Source organism: Schistocerca serialis, chromosome 1, assembly GCF_023864345.2.
Source record: "Schistocerca serialis cubense isolate TAMUIC-IGC-003099 chromosome 1, iqSchSeri2.2, whole genome shotgun sequence".
Taxonomy (NCBI): Eukaryota; Metazoa; Arthropoda; class Insecta; order Orthoptera; family Acrididae; genus Schistocerca; species Schistocerca serialis.
Window position 1 is genome coordinate 449,408,390 of NC_064638.1, and position 24,744 is coordinate 449,433,133.

General features: G+C 41.3%; 1 protein-coding gene across 1 annotated transcript in view; it reads right to left on the reverse strand.

Moving 5' to 3' along the window:
- Positions 1 to 316: 316 nt before the first annotated feature.
- Positions 317 to 24,744, reverse strand: part of LOC126482883 (mucin-19) — a 781,435-nt gene continuing 757,007 nt past the window's right edge. The window contains exons 10-11 of the mRNA XM_050106575.1: positions 6,730 to 8,231; positions 317 to 2,189 (exon numbers count right to left, since the gene is read on the reverse strand). Of these exons, the coding sequence (XP_049962532.1) occupies positions 1,870 to 2,189; positions 6,730 to 8,231 (1,822 nt within the window). The 3' untranslated portion in view covers positions 317 to 1,869. The remainder of the gene's footprint in view (positions 2,190 to 6,729; positions 8,232 to 24,744) is intronic.

The window sequence follows — 24,744 nt, forward strand, 5'->3', positions numbered from 1 at the left end:
ATTGTTGATTTGTGGTCTTTGAATAATTAAGTACTAGTAATTAAATCAGACCTAATTAACTGGTGGTTTCATTTAAAGACATGTATTTTTGCACAATAAATGGATATTCTACCGCAAACTGAAAGAGCTTCAGATTTTGTTTGTTTTTAATAATTTCCTGTAATATTTCATAGGTATGAGGCAGTATTCAACATTGTGATTAGATTGCCACAATCCTTTGTGCATATTAAATAACTTCAGTATCATATGAAATAAATACAGTAGTAAAGGATATGCATACAAAAGGAAAACATAACTTAATATCTTTTATTTACAAAGTTCAGTTTCAAAATATCAGATGAAACTTCATTTTGTTAACAAAACTGTCATATAAATAATATTTCCATACATAAAATGAAACAAAATACAAAAACAGAAAACTGAAGTAACTACATTTTCTGCACACAGCCATATCTTCACTATGCCAGAGCACTGTTATAGAAACCCTCTTCAATATTATCATAAACTTTTCTTACCAACTTATTTCTTTGGTATTTCAGTAGATCTTTTCATAGATACAAACTATAAAGATTCACGTAAGTAATTGCTTTGGTTCTTTTCTGAAGACACAGTTTTAAAGTGGTACACAGATTGTTATTTGAAGTGAACCAATCTGTAAATATTTTGGGGAAAAAGTGTGCCAAAGGTTGATGATAGTACCTGTAGTTTGTTCACAGCAGGAAGTTACATAAATGAGATACTCTATTGGAAAACAGCTGCTAATTGCATATTGACACAATTGCCTAACAAACATATTGTTTCTACCACAATCTATATGACAAAGCTATCTGGGAGATGCTATTTTAAGTTTTATTATTCTAATATTTTCTACATGACATTTTTCTGTCATTCTAGCATTGTAGATATTGTGGTTTGGTTAATAGGTTTCTCCTAGTTAAGATTTGACAGCTACTGTTTTCCTTGCCAATGCATATATCATTTTTCTTTCCATCCTAGAGGAATATTATACATTCTAGGGACTACAAACATTCATGGAATACTTCTACAGCTTAATATAAGAAAAATAATATACATCTTTTGCCCAATTCAGTATATCAGTATTAAGATGCTGTTAAAAATAAGACAATAGCTGCAAATTTTATGTCTGAATAACAAAAGTTTTACAATTTTCTCAAGCAGGTTTTAGGTTAACTGACATTTTTTTCCAAATGCAGATATAAACTTTTCGTCAACACATCTTGAATGGGCAAGTTATTTCTATTTCTACCTCATTATTCATTATTGTGCAAGACATCACTTGGAACCAATGCAATTTGTTAATTTACTTGTTGTGAAAATCTACAGGAGGTTCACTGTGTTCTATAAAACTTCTATGCTTTTAGTGGAAACCACTTTATACTGGATAACAATTATAGAGTATACAGCCTCAGGAATATTGCATATTTACTGTGCTTGAGCACTGCCAACAGTCTCTCATATTTATTTACCAATTGCTTCTTGAGTGATATATATATATATATATATATATACATAAATACATTCTTTTACACAACTGAACATCAATTATAGTCATTTGCATTGTCCACATATATCAATTATTTAAAAAAAGGAATATGCATAACTTCCAGAAGCTCATGACTTCATATTATTGTGACGCTTAGATATCAAAATAGAATTGCTCAAGACACTTTCTGTTGCTCCCATTGAATAAAGATATTTTTTTTTTTAATTCGACACTCATATGGGGAGTTTTTGATAGCTTCTAACACATAAACCAGTTTATCAGTCTCATAAGAAGCCCTTCATAGGGCACTATAATGATACTTTAGGTGCTACATTTGCACTTTCCTTCCTTACTCATTAGCTTTGCTACTGATCATTTTCAATGCAGTCTGCCTCCTGCTGCAAGCCAATACTGCTGCTTGAGTGCCTCCTGTTACTTACAGGTACTTCAATATCTGGTTGGTAAGTTTCCTGAAGTTTAGCTGATTGATCCTCAAGACTTTTCTTCAGGCCTTCAATTGTATGTACAAGCATCTGGCGCCGTAACAGAGAGAACTGCCTTTTGTCATCAAATCTTCTCCTTTCATCTTCTTGTGCCTCTCGAACTTTTGCTTCAACTTCAAGACGTTCTTTCCGCAATTGTTCTAACTTTTCTTTTAAGCTTTCACGCCCACTCTTCTCTCCTGCTAAGATTAGAAACAAAATTCTTGACAATTATAAGTACAAACATTGTTACTGAGCACATGTATTTTTAATAATACACAATGGTGAGAGCTTTATTTACGAAAAGGAAATGGCAATGAATATTAAGACAACTTTGTGGAAAGAAAGTGATTGGACAGTGTCACATCTGGTGACAAAGTTAATGATTACCATTTTATCCAGCTTTAAAGCTTTGTTTAAATGTGATACAACACTCTTACCTTGATGTCAGTTAAATGAAGGATCTGATATTTGTTGTTTTACCAGTAAGGGGTAAATCAAGTGTTTCAGAATAAAACATGGGGAAACATGTTAGATTTTCAATTCCGTAACAATGGCATGTAGATTTGGGAATAACTGAAGCTGAAATTTGATGCACCAAAAGATGAAAGAAGGCAATATTATGCCCAGCAAAAGTAACAAAGGTTGCAAACAAGTGGTTCCCCATGTATGGTAATTACTTACAATGCATAGTATAATATATGAGATAAAACAAGTTTACAGTGAAAGGACACTGCTATCACTTAGATTATGATGCCTTTCAGGGTAAATATAGTGAAATAATCTGTCGTAGCTTCTGTTGTATTTATAATTCTATGTTATGCGGCAGTTAGAGTGAAGTAGTAAGTACTTAACAAAAATGTTGTTCTGAATTGTTCAAGGCACAAATTCAGAAGTCTTTTCAGAGCTTCTCCTAACACAAGAGAACTCTGAGAAAAACTTATTGTCTGACAATTCAGAGGTGTTACACAAATAATAGAAGTTTCCCAGGGACTATGAATAATGAACAAAAATAGCAATAGGAGACCTAAATAACATAAAATTTGTAATTGTAAGCCTCTGTTCATACATCCATTCTTAATACACTTTTTCAATTGTTGCGAATGGAAAATGGTGGTCATTAATAATAAAAATAATAGTAATAATAATATTCATACACATATGAATAAAAATAACAGTTGCCAGTATTTGCAAAGAATTGCCATAATTCATTTTACGCTTCCGAGATAAAATTAAACATATGACTCATCCATCCTGTTATCTGTTGTTGTTTTATACCAGCTGGATGTTTCTGTTTCCTGTTGTTGTTTTATCTCAGCTAGATGTTAGATGAATTGTCCCTACTGTAAACTTAACTTTGGCTTGTGTAATGACCTCTAGTAGCTATGGGAGGGAGGACAAGGTAGCTGGCAAGTTCTTTGTTTCTTGTCATAACTTAAAGCTTTTATGCTTGTGTTCTGGTACACTATTTCTGTCAATAAAAGTGCTATTAATTATTCCCACAGCAATAATCATGATACCTACTTCATAAATATTTTAATCTGCTAGCCTTATCCCTACAGCTTCATTCACATACACATTTGGCACAGTTATTGTATACATCTCCTCCAGCCCCATTTCTGTGTCTGCCTCTTCCTGTCCCCAGTCTCCATCCACCTCATTCTACCACCTCTATCTGTCCATCTCCTTCTCCCCACTCCCCCCTCATGTTGTCCATCACCTCAGCCACTTCCTCTCTGGTCATATCTTCCTACCCCTCTCTCTCTCAGTCTCCTACTTCCTCATCTTCCTTTCCAATATGCATACCTTCCACCTGCCTCCTGCATATTCCCCTCCTCCCCTGTCCGTGTCCCTGTCCACATCCTCTCCTCACTCATCTCTGTCCATCTCCATCCATCTCATCCTCCTCCACACTTTCTATGTCCATCACCCCCTCCTATCCCTTCTCTAAATCTCCATATCACCCTCCCCTCTCTGTCTCACTATTCTTCTCTCACACTCCCCCTCTGCTCAGCCCTGTCCAGTCCCATCCCCTGCAAGGCAAGCTGATGCACCCTCAAAACACATCTCCTTCCTTCTTTCTCTACCTATCTCCTCTTCCTCCCTTCTCTCTGTCCACAACATCCATCCCTTCTGTCACTATCCATCTCCTCTCCCCTGCCCCCACTCTGCCCATCTGCACCTGAAGTCCCTGGAAGTCATGCCAATACTACCTGTGCCAAACACCTGTAGTGTAGGGCAGCCTACATGCCAGGGGTAGAATATTCTCTCAGACACAGATGGAGATGCATGGGTCAGTCAAATGCTGCACGTCTTTCTTTTACACAGCCGAAATAACAAAAACAGAATCGTTCGACAGCCAAAATCTAACTGCAGTTTTTGAATACATGTATTCTTCAAAATCACTGTGTCTGTGTGCCACTTTCTTGTTCTTTTTCTTTCTGATGAAAAACTCTCCATCTTTACTGTTCCGTAGGACCTACCTCAATCGGTAAAAGAGAATCGAAGATCATTTTCTTGCCTGTTCATCTGTTCGAAACCTGGGGAGTCATAGAAGTTGAAATTTATGTTGCTTACTGAGGTCTATAGTTCTCTGATGGTGTAATAATTTTAAGCTTTTAAGTCAATCCAATCAAAAATACGGTTCTTTATGTCATGTTTTGATACTGGCACTCTCAAATTCGCTAATTAAAATCTATTTGGCACTTCCCCTTGACGTGGAATCATGGAATTTAGCAAGGAGGAAGATTTCACAGTACGAATAAAGGAAAAAATCCGAAAACTGTGAATTCATTTTGATATCACATGCAAAAGTTCTTTTGTCATTTGTTATCTGACTTCAAAGCTGAAAGTAAAATATTCTCGAAAATCTTGAAATCCCTGGGATTGATATCTTACCAGTATCTGTGTCAATAACAGGCAAAAATCATCAAGATCCTTGATTCCCAGAATGGATGATCTGTCTATAGGGCCTACACATAACTAAAGTTTGTATGGAAGCCTCAGTGCATGAGTCCTACTCGCACCTGGCCAGTTTTTTTTTTTATAGCTGTTTTTGACACACTCATAATAAAGTTTTTTTCCAGGTAGCCTATCAGATCCAGTCCAAAATCAGGGGGCAGCTTATCCCCAGTTTATACTCCAGTTAGGTGTTGTCTCACACTGGTGCAATATGGTTCCTGTGCTATTCCAAGAACATTACAAATTCATACAGCTGTCCCTTAGCGACAGAGATAACTGAATATAAACACCTTTTTTAGCCACTCTGGTGAACTGTTTCTAGCAGCTTTGATGAACAATGTGCACTGAACAAAAATATGGAAACACCATGGGAAATGTGTGCTTGAAGATAAATGCAAGATTCTAGCCAAGTCTGCACATTTTGCTGTTTATTGGACCATGAATGACACCTGTGCAACATCCTCAATACATTAAGAGTGTCAGTCATGTTCTGTGTAGTAGTAGTAAGTGAATTATGTAGGAGCTAATTGAACCTGAACATAGGCATATTGTTGATGCTCATGTGAGCAAAAGTGTTTGGTGTTTCTAGTGGCACAATATTGAAGATTTATATGATATACAGGGAAAGCAGAAAAACATCATTTGCTGAGTCATAACAGGGCCAAAAATGTGTATTGAGTGATCATGACAGATGATCATTGAAGAGAATTGTGACGAAAAATAAGGGGACGACAGCTGCTAAAGTAACTGTAAAACTTAATACCACACTTGCGAACTCTGTCAGCACCAACTCAACACAACAAAACACAAAGGGAGCTCCGTAATGAGGCTTTGTAAAGCGAGCTGAAACTCCAAAACCATTCAACAGTGATGCAAATGTCCTTTAACAGGAAAATGTGCTGTTGAACATCAAACCTGGACTATGGAGCAATGGATGAGAGTGATTTGGTTGTGCGTGTCTTGTTTCACACTGTTTCCTACTTCTTACTGAGTTCATCTCTCTCTCTCTCTCTCTCTCTCTCTCTCTCTCTCTCTCTCTCTCTCTCTCTCTCTCTCATGCACACACATACACACACGCGCACATGCACACGCTCACGCACACACACTGACATTTTTCACTTTTTCTTTTGCATTCTGTTGAAGCTCCATAGCAGTATTACATCATGCTGGATCTTGTCAATAAACATGTTTTAAACAAAAATAAAAAGGCTTAACAGGAAAGAGGATTTGCAAATAACAACAGTGTTATTCTCTTATAAGTTTACTGTTGTTGTGATTAATCATTTTCTGTCAAATGTCACAGTGCTGACAGAGAACATGGGTGGTCAATAAAACTCCAATGCAGCATGAGATTGTGAGTGAAGTGTCTCCCTACTCTTTTGCTGAGGAGTTGACAAATTCTGGATCACATCCATTTATGAATGAGATCATTGAGGTAGTCACTAACTGAGTTCAGTGTTGTGTTTGCCAGATGCCATAGTCATAAAATTTTTATTTACAGAGTCTTTCATCTCAATTTAGAGGCTTCACACGGAAACTATACATTGAGGAACAAGTGAAGTTTACATTCACATAAAACTACACATACTCACACAAACATACACACAAAAAACATCTATAAGAGAGTTCAGAATACATGGATTGTCTATGTTGTTATTTTCATTCCCTGGGGTTTTTATGAGACATATTTATTACAAACAAGCAATCCAGAAGCTGAATTAAGTTATCACATATTCTAATTTTTCCCCACATTATTATTTTTAAATATGATAAAATACTTACCTTCATTGGTAGTATTTTTGGCAGAACCACCTTTTTGTCTGAAAGATGCATGCTGGCTTTTTTCTAAAGACTTTTGCAGTCTGTCAAATGTTGCACTGCATGTGTATACCTTCCTTTTGACAGGTTCACTTTGTGGGCAGTATCTAGACCCATCAGCTGCATTCCCAATATCAATAGAGCGGAATGTTGTCAGAGCAGGTCTCTGAAAATTATTAGTGCTGGCAGAAACTGGTATCTTTGGTGAGAAAGTTACATCTTCCTGATGTGGGGTTGAGGAGCCATCAGATTCAGATGAACTGGATCCTTGCACTGGCATACTTCTGATATTTCTGTTCTGTCTCTTTCTTGGGCTGCCTAGGATTTTGTCTGGCTCTTTATGTCGCTTGAATGAGTCCTCTCCTGTCATCAAAAACGTGTTACCATTTTGCAAATCTTGATCTTCATTGTGATTCTCTACAATTCGTTTTGGTGAGGTTGTACGTGATCTTAAAATTTCTGGTGGTGACCTCAATTCATTTCTCGAGCCAGAATTTAATACTGTCTTTTCTTCATTAGCAGAATTTTTAAGCATTGCTGGTGGTTTGGTTCTGGGACAATTGTCATTGAGATAATTTGAGTTCAAGAAATATGGTTTAGGTTTTGGAAGCATGAAATTTGTAGTTTTATCCATTATACCTCCTTTCATGCTGACCAGAATATTTTCTGCTTCTAGGATTAACTCCCTATATTTACGGTCTGCTTCTTTGTCTGCTTCCACAAGTGCCATCTCAGATGAAAATGTTGCCAAATAATTGGCATTGCCTCGTGCACCATTGCGCATCAGGCCGTTTCCTCCACCGTAGATACCTCCACAGCCAGTGTCGCTTCGTCTGGCTGTGGAGCTCACGGAATTTGAACGCTGTTTCTGAGGGGAGCAGTATACGTCTGTAATCATCTTAGGTGAGACATCTTGGTTCCAGTTCCCATTGGCACCAGTGTTACAATTCATGGGATGCAGTGGTCTAATATTTTTGTTTATCAGCCTGGATGGCGAAAGTGGCACTCCTTCACCTTCAAGAATTCGCCTGCGCAGGCTTATTGGAGTATTTCCAGCGCTCCTTGTTCCAGTCACACCAGTACGCTCCAGCATCTTCTGCATGAGGACCTTGTTGAGATTCATGACACTGGGACCCAGCTGTACGTCGGCTGATCTGTCGGTGTGTTGCTGTGGTTGCGCCTGTTGCTGGTGATGCAACCCATTATGTTTGGGTAATGGTGATCCAGCAGCACCTGTTCTCGATCCAGCGCTGGGCCACTCTCTTTCATGGTCCCGGTCGTGATCAGATTCGTGCTGTCTCTCCCTGATGCTGCTATTCGCAGAGCGACGCACAGAGCACCGAGATGGCCTCTTCTTTTCGCTCGAATTCCGTGAGCCTGGCTGACCGTGTACCTGCTGCATATGATGGTGATGGTGGTGTCGACTGGAGCTTCTACGTCCCACTGGAAAACCATCGTCCACCGAACTGCAAACAAACGACACAAATTTTTAGATGTATAAAAGGAATTTTCAATGAAATTAAAAATTCCTGTTTAAATATTCAAGAAGAGCAATAAGATTCATTCGGCTATGGGAACAAGAGGTAGAGACTTTTCTTTATGATACAAGAAGTTGTCTAGAGGTAAAGCATATCTCGACCACCTGACCTCTTATACTTTCTTGCAAGATAGAGCCCAAATTCGATTTATCTACTCACAGTCAGCATATGGGGATCGAATGAACCCAATTGTGACATTCAACACACATGAAAACATACACCGTGGGACTGCCCAGTGCCCAAACAATGGGTAATGACAGATGGGAATGCATTTCAGACAAAAGTTTTCAAGCCCAAGTGATTTTTTGATGTGATCAGGAAATAAAGGAAACATCCTGCTAAATACACTGTCACGAAACAGATGCAGAGACCTTATCATCTCAGTAATGTCTGGCCATATCCGTACACACAGGCAAAAAATTGTCACCTCCATCCTAATAGCATGCAACATTCCACGCCATTTGTTACCAGCTGACACTCAGTGAGGACTGGGCGATATTATGCTGATCACTCTCTTCTGTCGCAACAACTGACCTAGGTCGGTCATATTGTAGGTCTGTTTTTTATCAACATTCATGGCGAAAGTGAAACTCCTGATCTTCAGGAATTTGCCTGTGCAGCGTTATGGGAGTATTCCTGGTGCTCCTTGTTCCATTCATGCCATTACGCTCCAGCATCTTCTGTATGAGAACCTTGTTGAAATTCATGACACTAGGACCCAGTTGTACAACGACTGATCAGTCGGCATACTGTTGTAGTCGTTCCTATTACTGGTGCTGGAGACCATTGTGTTTGGGTAGCAGTGACCCAGCAGCAGCCATTCCCGGGCCAAATCCCTGACGCCTGTTGCACAGTTACAACGTTCTCTCGGGTATATTCAACTTAAGTTCGAGGACGACGAGGCGATTCCATTTGTCTTACGGTTCCAGGAAGTTCCTCAAAGTCTACAGTTTTAGCCTAGTACACATAAAATCTCTCGTCTTTAGCGTCCTCGTTAAGATCACAGGGAAATAACGATATATGGGTGCCGCTCAGTTGGATGTGGTCACTGTGACTAAAGAACATTGTTATCTCAGACAGAGGACCAGTTTTAACATAATTAAAATCACCTCATGAAGACCACAGAGCCTCTTTCAGTTTGTATCGCCCCTTAATAGCCACGGGCAACATCAATTGATGACTGTTACCTAGTGACTCGTAGTATGGGAATAGAGAATGCAACAGACCTGCGCACTGCCTCTTTAGAAATAACTGGGAGGGCCAGCATGTAGCCATCTCTTAAGGTCAGTTTGGCTTCTAGGAGTTCATTAGAAATAACAATACGATTCTCCCAGCGCCATGGTGAGCAAAGATGTTGAACAACGGAATACCTTTTATTGACCTTGGTTCAGTGGCGTTGGGCTCTCATCACAGATGAATTCAGGGTTTGTATAATGCCTGACGATTGTCGTAGAAGACAGTGAAGATAGCCATTTACCGATGCTTGTCTCAGACATGGAGTCTAACGGCTTCAGCACGGAGGCGCACGTCTCTTGCTTTGGGCCACTATCAAGTAATGACGGACGCCACTTATTACTATCAGGGACCATATAAGGGCTGTGCGGTATCTGGACAGTAGCCACAAACCTGTCTTCCAGCACTAAGTTGACATTTCTATGATGGGCTCGTCCTTCAAGACGAAAATGGGCGAGCACGCCGCGCCCACTTGGAGACCACCGTGCTTCATTAGAGAGGAATAGAATGGCCGGTAGTATCTGTTGGCATGAATCCCAGTTGAGAATACTTGGGAACTGCTGAAAGTTGCAGTATGTGGTCACAGGAATCATCCTAGATCAACGGACATTCTCAAAAAGACCCGCCTTCGAAGAGTGGCAACAGGTTTAAGCAGGAAATTGTGGACCAGCTCGTGGACAGTAGAATTCAAACAGGTTTCTATGCACAGAGTGGAGCAACAGTCATGTTATCCAACAGCAGAATTAGTGAGAAGATGCACTGTCGAGCAGGCTTTGTTTATTTTGGCTATCACTGCGTTTTATTTAACTGTGAAGTCTTTCTTTTAGTTTCATAAGGGTTATTCTATTATGCCCTGTTCCCATTGAATAAAAGACCACACATCTACACAGACATTCGAAGCAGCTTATATTGGGAACAGCTTTCCAACCAGTGTTAGTATTTCCTATACGATACTACCACCCACCTGAATTGCTCTTAAACAGGTTCTAATCCTGTTAACAGTATGCGCAAATATGTTGTACCATTCATCAACCTAAGGACTGTCAACTCAGTTAACTTGTTTAGAAAGTCTAGTAACAATGTTCCAGCAGTATCGCTAAGCTCTGTGCCCTGATGTACTAGGGTGAGGCAATGGATTCTACATTAAACAGAAAAGAAATATTTCTGAGCAACAGTCAAGACCGGTATACGGCCCAAGCTACAATTCCCGAAAATCATTTGATTCATTATTGTCAAAAGTACGATTATATGAGGTATCAAGCGAAATCCGTGACTGGATTGAAGATTTCTTGGTATGGAGAATGCAGCAAGTTATTTTAGATTGAGACTCATCGGTTAATCTACAGGTAATTTCGTGTGTACCTCACTGAAGCGTGTTGGGTCTCTTGCTATTTTTGTTATACGAGGGTCGTCCCACAAGTCATGGCGACTATGGTATTTCTTGCGACAGTGCGACAACATGAGAATTCCACGCTGCACATTGAACCGGTACATCAGTGTGTATCAGAATGCCAATAGAAAATACCGTTCCAGTAAAGGAGTTCTCGGTCAACTGTAACATAGGCGTAGGAACTCTGTGTAAATTCATTGTGCACGAATAAAAGTGAATCAAAATCAACATACTGTGCCTCAAAATAATCTTCCAGTGCATATACACAGCTTTGCCACTGATAGGGGAGGCGATGAACGCAATTTCTATTGCCATCAATGTGTGCCATCTGTCCACTGACATGGCGTGAGGATATCTGCCCTGTTTGCAAAGCGCCTCCCATGCAACGGTTTCCTTAGTTGTGAGATGAGGTCGAAGTCGCGTGGACTGAGGTCTGGTGAGTAGAGAAGTATCCAAATTGTAGCCAATCTCACACTGGATGTTTCAGGTGCTGGCACCGAGCCAACCCCGCATGCGGTTGCAATGTGTCTTGACTCCTGTAATGTTTTCCCCGGGGCTTTCGAAGGTATTTACTGCAATTATGGTGATGCCAGACATTGGCACAACATACAATCGTTGCCATGACTTATAGAATGTCCCTTGTACCTTAATGAGCCTGCGGACAAGATGAATAGTAACTTCAGAATTTTCACAGATGTTACAGATACCTAAAATGAAGTCCTGTCTGAAAGCAACTGTACAAATATCAGCCAGATCTTGACAAGATTTCAAAGTGGTGCAAAGATTGGTAACTTTCTTTAAACGTTCAGAATTATAAAATTGTGCACTTCAAAAGACGAAAAAAGGTCATATCTTATTACTACAACATCAGTGGGTCACTGTTGGAATCGATCAACTCGTACAAATACCCAGGAATAAAACTCCATAGGGACATGAAACAGAATGATCACATTTGCTCAGTTGTGAGTAAAGAAGGTAGCAGGCTTTGGTTTATTGGTAGAATAATAGGCAAATGCAATCATTCTACCAAATAGATTGCTTACAAATCATTCATGCGACCTATCCTAGAATATTACTCAAGTATCAGACAGGAATAACAAAGGCGACTGAACGCATACAGAGAATGGCAGCACGAATGGTCATAGGTTTGTTTGACATGCAGGAGAGTGTCATTGGAAGAAATGAACTAATAGAATCTTGAAGAAAGACGTAAACTATCCCGAAAAAGCCAGCTTACAAAATTTCAGGAACCAGCTTAGAATGATGCCAAGATATATATTCCAGCCACCTACGTATCGCTCCCATAGGGATCGTGAGGACTAGATCAGACTTATTACAGGACGCACAGAGGCATTTAAACAATCCTTCTTCCCGTGCTCCTTATGTGAATGGAATAGGAGAAAGCCCCAATACTTGGTACATTGGGACGTACCCTCTGCTATACACTTCACAGTGGACTGCAGAGTATGGATGGAGACGTACACTACGTGATCAAAAGTATCCGGACACCTGGCTGAAAATGACTTACAAGTTCGCGGTACCCTCCATCGGTAATGCTGGAATTCAATGTGGCGTTGGCCCACCCTTAGCCTTGATGACAGCTTCCACTCCCGCAGGCATACTTTCCATCAGGTGCTGCAAGATTTCTTGGGGAATGGCAGCCCATTCTTCACGGAGTGCTGCATTGAGGAGGGGTATCGATGTCGGTCGGTGAGGCCTGGCACAAAGTCGACGTTCCAAAACATCCCACAGGTCTTTTACAGGACTGTGTGCAGTCCAATTCATTACACGGATGTTATTGTCGTGTAACCACTCTGCCACAGGCCGTGGATTATGAACAGGTGCGCGATCGTGTTGAAAGATGAAATCGTCATCCCCGAATTGCGCGACAGCAGTGGGAGGCAATAAGGTACTTAAAACATCAATGTAGTGTCACGCAAAACAACGAGAGGTGCAAGCCCCCTCCATGAAACACACGACCACATCATAACACCACCACTTCACCCGCTGGCAGTTGACGTCCACCGGGCATTCGCCACACCCACACCCTGCCATCGGATCGCCACATTGTGTACCGTGATTCGTCACTCCACACAACGTTTTTCAACTGTTCAATCGTCCAATGTTCCGCTCTTTACACCAAGCGAAGCGTCGTCTGGCGTTTACCGGTGTGATGTGTGGCTTATGAGTAGGCGCCTAACTGTCATAGTACTTGCAGTGGATCCTGATGCAGTTTGGAATTCCTGTTGGATGGTCTGGATAGATTTCTGTTATTACACATTACGACCTCTTCAATCGTTGGCGGCCTCTGTCAGTCAACAGACGAAGTCGGCTTGCACGCTTTTGTGTTGTATGTGTCTCTTCGGGTTTCCACATCGGAAGCAGTGGACCTAGGGATGTTTAGGAGTGCGGAAATCTCGCGTTCAGATGTATGACACAAGTGGCACCCAATCACCTGACCACGTTCGAAGTCCATGAGTTCTGCGGAGCGCCCCATTCTGTTCTCTCACGATGTCTAATGACTACTGAGGTCGCTGATATGGAGTACCTGGCAGTAGGTGGCAGTACAATGCACCTAATATGAAAAACCTATGTGTCTAGATGCTTTTGATCACATAGTGTAGAAGTAGATGTAGACGAGTAGAAGCGACACAAGTGGCCACTTGGGGCTCAAAGCTGAAAGTGGCGCCAGGGGCGGGCAGGAGCAAAACTTGTGTACTGGGTGTAACATAATTCGCAGCAGAAACTGACACAGGTGAAAGTATAGAAACGAAGTACGTTGCAGTAAACACGAGTGCACAAGCAAATTGTTTGTGAGATAATTTCAGCTGTGAAATTAGGAACCGCCACTGCCTTATCAAATACTGTCGTAATTAACACAAATGTTTCGAAGTGTAAAGTTTTCGATTAAGTCCTTGTTTAATTGGGCTCAAATTTCACCCAAGACTATCTTATCTTGCGCACAGGTACGAGTAATACGTGGCGTTATTAACGGAATGCTTACACTACTGGCCATTAAAATTGCAACACCAAGAAGAAATGCAGATGATAAACGGATATTCATTGGACAAATATATTATACTAGAACTGACATGTGATTACATTTTCACCCAATTTTGGTGCATAGATCCTGAGAAGTCGGTACCCTGAACAACCACCTCTGGCCGTAATTACAGCCTTGATACGCCTGGGCATTGAGTCAAACAGAGCTTAGATGGCGTGTACAGGCACAGCTGCCCATGCAGCTTCAAGACGATACCATAGTTCATCAAGAGTAGTGACTGGCGTATTGTGACGAGCCAGTTGCTCGGCCACCATTGACCAGACGTTTTCAATTGGCGATAGATCTGGAGAATGTGCTGGCCAGGGCAGCTGTCGAACATTTTCTGTATCCAGAAAGGCCCGTACAGGACCTGAAACATGCGGCCGCGCATTATCCTGCTGAAACGTAGGGTTTCGCAGGGATCGAATGAAGGGTAGAGTCATGGGTCGTAACACATCTGAAATGTAATGTCCACTGTTCAAAGTGCCGTCAAAGCGAAGAAGAGGTGACCGACGCGTGTAACCAATGGCACCCTTTCCCATCACGTCGGGTGATACGCCAGTATGGCGATGACGAATAAACGCTTCCAATGTGCGTTCATCGCGATATCGCCAAACACGGATGCGACCATCATGATGCTGTAAACAGAACCTGGAGTCATCCGAAAAAATTACGTTTTGCCATTCGTGCACCCAGGTTCGTAGTTGAGTACACCGTCGCAGGCGCTCCTGTCTGTGATGCAGCGTCAAGGGTAACCGCAGCCATGGTCTCCGAGCTGATAGTCCATGCTGCTGCAAACGTCGTCGAACTGTTCGTGCAGATGGTTGTTGTCTTGCAAACGTCCCCGTCTGTTGACTCAGGGATCGAGACGTGGCTGCACGATCCGTTACAGTCATGCGGATAAGATGCCTGTCATCTCGACTGCTAGTGATACGAGGCCGTTGGGATCCAGCACGGTGTTCCGTGTTACCCTCCTGAACCCACCGATTCCATATTCTGCTAACAGTCATTGGATCTCGACCAATGCGAGCAGCAATGTTGTGATACGATAAACCGCAATCGCGATAGGCTACAATCCGACCTTTATCAAAGTCAGAAACGTGATGGTAGGCATTTCTCCTCCTTACATGAGGCATCACAACAACGTTTCACCAGGCAACGCCGGCCAACTGCTGTTTGTGTATGAGAAAACATTTGGAAACTTTCCTCATGTCAGCACGTTGCAGGTGTCGCCACCGGCGCCAACCTTGTGTGAATGCACGGAAAAGCTAATCATTTGCATATCACAGCATCTTCTTCCTGTCGGTTAAATTTCGCGTCTGTAGCACGTCATCTTCGTGGTGTAGCAATTTTAATAGCCAGTAGTGCATATTTCAGATCACACACGCACACATTTCGGCTGGATAGTTACACAATAATGTTTACCATGTTCATAAATTTGTAACTATTTTCATGACAAATTTCAGAGTTTACTTCAGCTGTAACATCTCAGGATGACTTTGAGTTGAAATTAGTTATTTCTTCTCTTAATACACCGACGGGAAAAAAATCTCAGCACTGAGAAGGAACTGTGCGACATAAACGAAAGTTGGTAAGCGTGTTTCTACATCTTAAAGATTAAGTCTATATATGAGGTGCGACAATAAAGTAATGAGACTTACTTTCTTTGCAAGATGTGTCAAACCTGCAGGCTTTCGTAGGCACAATATCTTTGACCTTGGCCTATAAGCTGCTTCTAGTCCAAGCGGCACATTGATGCAACTGCTCAGTCGTGAGTTGTGCTGTAGTAAGTTAACATGTGTTTGTGTCTCTCGTCATGGAAATGGATCCGCATAATATTGCGCAACGGTATGCCATTTCTTTTTGCGTTAAATTGGGTGAAAACGCGACCATAACTTACGGTTACCTTCAGAAGGCTTCTGGAGAGGAGGTTATATCAAGAGCTCAAGTTTTTCGTTGGCATAAAATGTTTAGTGAAGGCAGAACGAATGTTGAAGATGAAGGCCGCAATGTACGGCCATCAACCTCATGGACGGATGTCAACTTGGCCAGGGTGCGTGAACTCTTACGATCTGATCGAAGATTATCCGTGAAAATGATTGCAGAATAACTGGACATCAATCGTGGCAGCCGATCTGTTAGAGCAAACAGAAATCAATCCAGAATTGTTGAGCCGTGTTATCACTGGTGATGAAAGTTGGTTTTTTCAGTACGATCAAGAGACAAAACCCCAAAGTTCGCAATGGTGCTCAAAGGGATCACCCAGACCAAAAAAAAGCTCCTATGACAAAGTCAAAAGTGAAATGCATGCCTGTGTGCTGCTTTTATTCCGAGGGAATTGTTCATAAAGAGTCAGTGCCTCCTGGACAAACAGCTAACCAGTATTACTACAAAGAAATATTAGAAAGACTTCGTAAGAGAGTTCTTCGTGTCCGTGCCAACACTGCTGATAATTGGATTCTGCATCACGATAATGCGCCATCCCACACTGCTGTGTCAGTACAACAATTTTTAACCTCAAAACAAATTTCAGTACTACCACGGCCACCTTATTCACCAGATATTGCTCCGTGCGACTTTTTTCTATTTACAAGAGTCAAAACGGTGGTCAAGGGACACCATTTTCAAACAACACAAGATGTCCAAAAAGCTGTGACGAGGATCTTGGAGGATATCACAGAAGATGAGTTCCAGAAATGTTACCATCAATGGCAGAAGAGCTGGAAAAAGTGTGTGCAATCAGAAGGAGTATTGAAGGAGACAACACTAAACTTGACTAAAGCGGTAAGCAACATTTTTTTTTCACATCAGTCTTATTACAGTATTGTCGCACCTCATAGAATTCACACCAGTCACATAAGAGTGGTGGTGCTAGTAGCGCCACTATTAGGATGCAAATCAGGCTTGCTTTAAATACACGCTGTAACAGTCTTGAGTGTTAGTTACAACTGAGATTGGATGGGGTAAATTGATTTTAGTCAAAAATGCCTCAAGGGCAGCAAAGATACCATTATCAACACCTCAATGAGTATGCGCAAGGTAGTGTGATAGGGCTACGAGAAGCTGGGTGTTGCTTCTGCGATATTGCAAAATGACTGGGTCTGAATGCAAGCCACTGCACACAATTACTGGCAGCGGTGGTCACAAAAATTTACAGCCGCAAGAAGTCCAGGATCCAGACAGCCACATGGCACTACCGATAGGCAGTTACAAATCGGTTGCTTCAGTTATAGCTACGAACCAGACGCCCTGTAGCGTGCATTCCATTGACTCCAAATCACCGTCATTTGCGACTTCAGTGGCATCAAGCGAGAGTTCATTGGAGGGCAGGATGGAAGTCTGTTGTGTTCTTTGATAAAAGCTGATTCTGTTTCAGCGCCAGTTATGGCGGTGTGTTGATTAGAAGGAGCCACCTGAGGGCCTGCAACCCATCTGTCTGCGTGCTAGACGCACTGGACCTACACATGGAGTTTTGGTCTGGGGTGTGATGTCGCATTACAGCACGTGTACTCTCATGGTTACCCCATGCACCCTGACTTCAACGTTGTATGTCAGTCTGGTGATTTGACCTGTTGTGCTGACATTCATGCGCAGCACTCCAATGGGTGATTTCCAACAGGATAACGCTCGTCCACAAGTCGCTTTTGTAACCTAACATACTCTCCAGAATATTGACATGTTGCCTTGGCCTGCTCTATCACCAGACCTGTGTCCAGTTGAGCACGTAGGGGACATTATGGGACAACAACTCAAGTGTCATCCACAGACAGCATTAACAATCCCTGTACTGACTGAACGAGTGAACAGGCATGGAACACCACGACACAAACTGACATCCGGCATATATACGACACAATGCATGCACGTTTGCATGCTTTCATTCAACGTTTTGGCAGTTACATGGGTTATTAACGTAACAGCATTTCACATTTGCAATGGCTTATGTGGCGCTTACATTAACCGGTGACCGTGCAATGTTAATCACTTAAGGGGGGTAGGGCATCAAACGGGACGACTTGCAGCAGGAGAGACACCACAGGAATTTTCAATTTCCACTGTATATACTTTTAAAAATAAATTCATAAAACTTTGTCAGAATGACCAGAAAGGATTCAGGATTTACCCTTATAGTGGTGGAAGTTCAAAAATATAAGAAAAAAAATTTTTTTTTTTACATTTGTATTTCACCTTTTGTTCACTTACCATTGGCTGCATTTGTTGCTATAGGTACACTTTTCTTCATAATTAAGGGAGATTCTTCGATGAATTTTGCACAGCATACAAACCATACTTACAGGTGTATGAAACTCTAGAATTTTCAAAATCTATTAAAAACAGTGGTAAAAATTGAGATAATTAACTATAAAATTTGATTTTTTTCTAAGCATGAAGTTTAAAATGTAACAGCACATTCATTTTTTCATAAATTAAATAATTTTTAGAGTTTAATACACCTGTAAGTACGGTTTGTATGCTGTGCAAAATTCATCGAAGACACTCTCTTACTTATGAAGAAACGTGTACCTACAGCAACAAACGCAGCCAATACAAGTGAAAAAATGATGAACTTTCACATGTAAAAAAAATAAATTATTTTGTATTTTTTTTTAACTTCCACTGCTATGACTGTGGATCCTGAATCCTTCCTGGTCATGCTGACAAAGTTTTATGAATTTATTCGTAAAAGTATAGACAGTGGAAATTAAAATGTCCTGTGGCGTCTCTCCTGCTCCAAGACGGCCCGTTTGACGTCCTACCCCCCCTTAAATATGTTATCTAGAGAATTGAATTCCCGAAATGGTATTGCAATACATTATTTTTTTGTGTTGCTATTTTTTCCGTCAGTGTATTTACCACTCCGGAATAACATTCAGAAATTCAAGAATGCCTATGTACTGCTTATTTTGAAAATAAAGAAAGCCACGATCACTACATTTAGACTTATTTTTAAAGGTTTCACCAAGAGCACAAAAAAAGCCAATTAATATTTGACGGAAGGGGAAAGGGGACAAATAAATCGTCACGTGTGTGGAAATAGATATCGAAGCGGCCCTGGTAATAGGCATCAATTTCGTTACATTTCTTTGTTCAGCAGTGAATACGTGAGGGATCTGCTGTAGTATGGTCCATTCATGCTCTGTTATAATCCAAGATAGCCCACAGTAACACTCATCACCTACAAGTCCTTCTAACATAAGCTCGACGGGCAAAATATTAGTCACCCTTTGAAAGATCACACTGATCGCTTTGGAGCAGTGTGGACGGTGTAGAACTGGTAACAGGTAGAAATGTGGACCCCAACCGCTGTTGTAAGTTATGGCAGTGAAGTACTGTACTTGCCAGTCAGCTGTATGGAATTCAGTGCAGGAAGGCCACACAGCGTGCAGGCGTGACAGAAAGGCAGAAAGTGACTACCGTGTTCGGACGTATACATCACTATACCGTAAATGGAGCTGCTCGATCTGCTGTTATATCAAGACTGACCAGCGTACCCACAAGGAATGGTGTACCGTTCGCAGTTATGTAGCTCGGACGAAAAATAGTATTCGTAAAAAGACTCTAAATGACATGGACCGGAGGAGAGTGTCACGTCTGGTGAGTGACAATCAGTTGCAAACACGAGAGGGATGGCTACTGTCAGCGAATGTAGGTACATCGCAATCAGTTTCCGAGCGAACACTTCGAATTGAACTCCACATAATGAACATTACATTTGTAGCCGGTTACCTAGCGAAAGACCGTTGCTCAATGGGGGTGCACACAGACGCCTGTCTTCAACAGGCCAAACAATACAAACACTGAGCAGTTGCTGATCGGAGGTGGTGTAGTCGGGGCTCGAGGTGTTTCGAAGGTGTTTGTCCTACCATGACTTGGGCGTGCTCATTCATTCGTGGTACCGTGAATACGAAACAGGACAGTTATCTGAACATTTTCCCTGACCCTTCCCTTTAAAAAATCTTATTATGACTATACTGTGGACACTACTGTCTTCCAAGATGAGAGCAACCATGTTCACAGGGTTGGACAGATACATTCCTAGCTTGACCAACAGTCGGGCATCCTAGTGAATGTCAACTGGATTGATAAATCACTTACTTTAATCCCCCAGAAAATGTTGGGAACAGTCCAAAACAGCGGCTGAGACATAACAATCAAAATTCCCGAATTTGGGAGATCACGGGCTTTGATTATCAAAGAGTGCCTTCAACCATATATGACATAACTGAAGAAACTTCCTCCTCAAATTGAAGCCATTATCAAAGCTAGAGGTGAGGATAGATGACATCAGCGTGATGTCCACTGAAGATTACTAACTTTTTGTTCAGTGCGCTTATCAATGTAGTCAATGAACCTTCAAACGTAATATCAACTGTCGATCGTTGAATGAATCGATAACTTCATAAAAAGCTTTTCCATCAGAAGGGAAGCTTAGAATTATATTGCGACGGTGGTCGGTACTTTTCAAATGGTTGAAATGGCTCTGAGCACTATGGGACTTAACTTCTGAGGTCATCAGTCCCCTAGAACTTAGAACTACTTAAACCAAACTAACCTAAGGACAGCACACACATCCATGCCCGAGGCAGGATTCGAATCTGCGACCGTAGCGGTCGCGCGGTTCCAGACTGTAGCGCCTAGAACCGCTCGGCCACTCCGGCCGGCGGTACTTTTCAGTCATCAGTCTGACTGGTTTGATACGGCCCACCACGGATTCCTCTCACGTGCCAACGTCTTCATCTCATAGTAGCACTTGCAATATGCGTCCTCAATTATTTGCTGGATGTATTCCAATCTCTGTCTTTGTCTACAGTTTTTACCCTCTACAGCTCCCTTTTGTTCCATGGAAGTCATTCCCCGATGTCTTAATAGACGTCCTAACATCCCGTCCCTTTTCCTTTTTAGTGTTTTCCACATATTCCTTTTCCTCTGCAGAACCTTCTCATTCCTTACGTTATAGGTGTACCTGATTTTCAACATTCGGCTTAGCGCCCTATCTCAAATGCTTCGATTCTCTTCTGTTCCGATTTCTTCACAGTGCATGTTTCACCATCATACAATGTTGTCCTCCAAACGCACTTTCTCAGAAATAACTCTTCAAATTAAGACCAATATTTGATTCTAGTAGACTTTTCTCTTGGTAAGGAATGCCCTTACTGCCAGTGCTGTTCTGCTTTTGATGTCCTCCTTGCTCCATCCGTTATTGCTTATTTGCCGCCTAGGTAGTAAAATTCCTTAATTTTTTCATCTACTTCGTGACCATCGATCCTGATGTTAAGTTTTTCGCTTTTCTCAATTTTTCTACAACTCATTTACTTTCTTCTGTCTTCCATTTTCTCTCCATCCATATTCTGTACTCATTAGACTGTTCATTGTGTTCAGCAGATCATGTAATTTTTGCTACTTTCACTTAGGATAGTATCAGCGAATCGTATCATTGATATCCTTTCATCTTGAATTATAATTCCACTCCTGAACCTTTCTTTTATTTCCATCATTACCTCCTTGACGTACAGATTGAACAGTAGGGGCGAATGACTACATCCCTGTCTTACACCCTTTTTAATCCGAGCACTTCGTTCTTGGTCGTCCACTCTTACTATTCCCTCTTGGCTCATGTACATACTGTATATTACCTTTCTCTCCCTGTAACTTACCCCAATTTTTCCCAGAATTTCGACATATTGCTCCATTTTACGTTGTCGTATGCTTTTTCCAGTTCGTCAAATTCTACGAACGTGTCTTGATTTTTCCTTAGTCTTGCTTCCATTATCAACCGCAACGTCAAAATTGCCTCTCTGATGCCATTACCTCTCCTAACGCCAAACTAACGTCATCTAATACATCCTCAGTTTTCTTATCCATTCTTGTGTACCTTATTCTTGTCAGCAACTTGGTTGCATGAGCTGTTAAGCTGATTGTGTTATAACTGTCGCACTTGTCAGCTCTTGCAGTCTTCGGAATTGTGTGGATAATATTTTGCCGAAGGTCAGATGGTATGTCGCTAGACTCATACATTCCACACACTAACGTTAATAGTCGTTTTGTTGCCACTTCACCCAATGATTTTAGAAACTCTCATGGAATGTTATCTATCCCTTCTGCCTTCTTTGATCTTAAGTCCTGCAAATCTCTCTTAAATTCTGATGCTAATACTGGATCCTACATCTCTTCTAAAGCGAGTCCTCCCTCTTCTACCATATCAGACACATCTTGTTCCTCATAGAGGCCTTCAATGTACTCTTTCCACCTATCCGCTCTCTGCTCTGCATTTAACAGTGGAATTCTCTACTCTTAATGTTACCACCCTTACTTTTAATTTCACCCAAGATTGTTTTGACTTTCCTATATGCTGAGTCGGTCCTTCCGACAGTCATATCTTTTTTTCGATTTCTTCACATTTTTCATGCAGCCATTACGTCTTAGCTTCCCTGCACTTCCTATTTATTCCATTCCTCAGCGACTTGTATTTCTGTACTTCGGAATTTCCCTGAACATATTTACTTCCTCCTATCATCGATCAGTTGAGGTATTTCCTGTGTTACCCATGATTTCTTCACTGTTACCTTCTTTGTTCCTATGTTTTTCTTTCCAACTTCTGTGATTACCCTTTTTAGAAATGTCAAATCCCCTTCAACTGTACTGCCTATTAAGCTATTCCTTATTGCTGTACCTATAGCCTTAGAGAACTTCAAGCGTATCTCTTCATTCCTTAGAACTTCCGTATCCCACTCCTTTGGGTAGTGATTCTTCCTGACTAATCTCTTAAACTTCAGTATACTCTTCATCGCTACCAGATAGTGATCTGCCTTACAATCCAGTATCTGATTTCGGAGTCTCTGTCTGACAAAGACGTAATCTAACTGAAATCTTCCCATATCACTCGACCTTTCCCAAGTTTATCTTCTCCTCTTATGATTCTTGAACAGAGTATTCGCTATTACTAGTTGTAATCTATTACAGAACTCGATTAGTTTTTCTCTTCTCTCGTTCCTTGTCCCCAGCCGATATTCTCCTGTAACCTTTTCTTTTATTCCTTCCCCTACAGCTGAATTCCAGTCCTCCATGACTATCATATTTTCATCTCCATTTACGCACTATATTACCCTTTCAATATCCTCCTCATGTACTTTCTCTATCTCTTCATCTGCAGCTTCTGACGTTGGCATGTATACCTGAACTACGGCTGTCGGTGTTGGTTTGCTGTCGACTCTGTTAAGATCAACCCTAACATTGAACCGTTCACGGTAACATACTTTCTGCCCTACCTTCCAGAATCCTACCCCGCTTTATACCATTTTCTGCTGTTGCTGGTATTACCCTACACTCATCCCACCAGAAATCCTTGTCTTTCACCTCACTGATGCCTACTACATCTAGATTGAGCCTTTGCATTTTTGTTTATAGATTTTCTACCTTCCTACCGCGTTCAAGCTGCTAACATTCCATACCCTGACTCGTAGAACGTTATGCTTTCGTTGGTTAGTCAATCTTTTTCTCAAGGTCACCTCCTCGTTGGCAGTCCCCTCCCAGGGATCCGAAATGGGGACTATTCCGGTATATTTTGCCAATGGAGAGATCGTCATGACCTTCTTTTTCTTCAATTAGAGGCCACATGTCCTGTGGATACGTGTCATCTGTCTTTAATGAATTGGTTTCCATTGCCTTCTGCATCCTCATGCCATTGATCACTGCTGATTCTTCAGCATTTTAGGGGCAGTTTCCCACCCCAAGGACAAGACAGTGCACTGAATCACTGTCCGCTCCTCTACCCTCTTGGACAAGACCGTTCGCAGAATGAGGTTGACTTCTTATGCCGGAAGTCTTCGGCCGCTAATAGTGATTATTAATCAAAATCTGAACGATGGTGCGTTTCTAACTCGTGCCCGAGGACGTTTTGATTGCTGAGCAAAGGCTCTACCCTATACCATGGGTGCCCTGTTACTCCAATCTAAAAATAGGACACACACTAAAGCAAATACACGGGCAGACCACATCTCTTTAGTAGGACGGTTTGAAACCAATATCTAAGTCACGCGACGGAGGGCATAAACCAAATTTCTGTCGTTGCACATCATGCGAAGTGTGTATTTATAGACGAAATCAACATCGGAACATCTTGTGTTAGTGTTACATATGCAATTGTACAGTTAACACAATTTCGCCAAAAATTTCCAATATTAATGCGACGGTCATCGTTTTTACATATGAACGGGTGATACTGTAACCAACAGTCTGAAACGATTAAAGGCCTTTCTTTTTACAAGCAATGGAATTAAAATTCTAAGGGGAAATTTCAGTATTTTTTGGACTGTGAGTGAATTAGTTAACTTCTTCAACAGGATTGTAAGACAAAATATCATTCTGGCAGGAAGCATTTTGTTTCCTCCAAGTTCCTTAACAATTCGTGTGAAATATGCAGTATGCCTTTATAAGAAGTTACATCTGTTTATATGCACAATGTACGGTTTTTATACAAGAACCAACTTTATGTTTTATGACTTTTGCTTAATTCAATATAGATAATAAAACAATGTCAAGATAACAAGCGTAATGTATTATAAAACATTAATTACAGAGAAAACTCTTGTAGCGAGTCAAGATTATGACTTCTCAAAATATTCGATATTGTTCGAGTTTTAGATCTGAAGACCAAGGTATTTCTGCCAGACACACTATTTGATCAATAGTAGCCGACCACCCCTATGCAATGCAGAATTAGCCGACAGGTGTCGCGACAGGCGGACCCGCGACTATAAAAGGAGGCAACTGTGTTG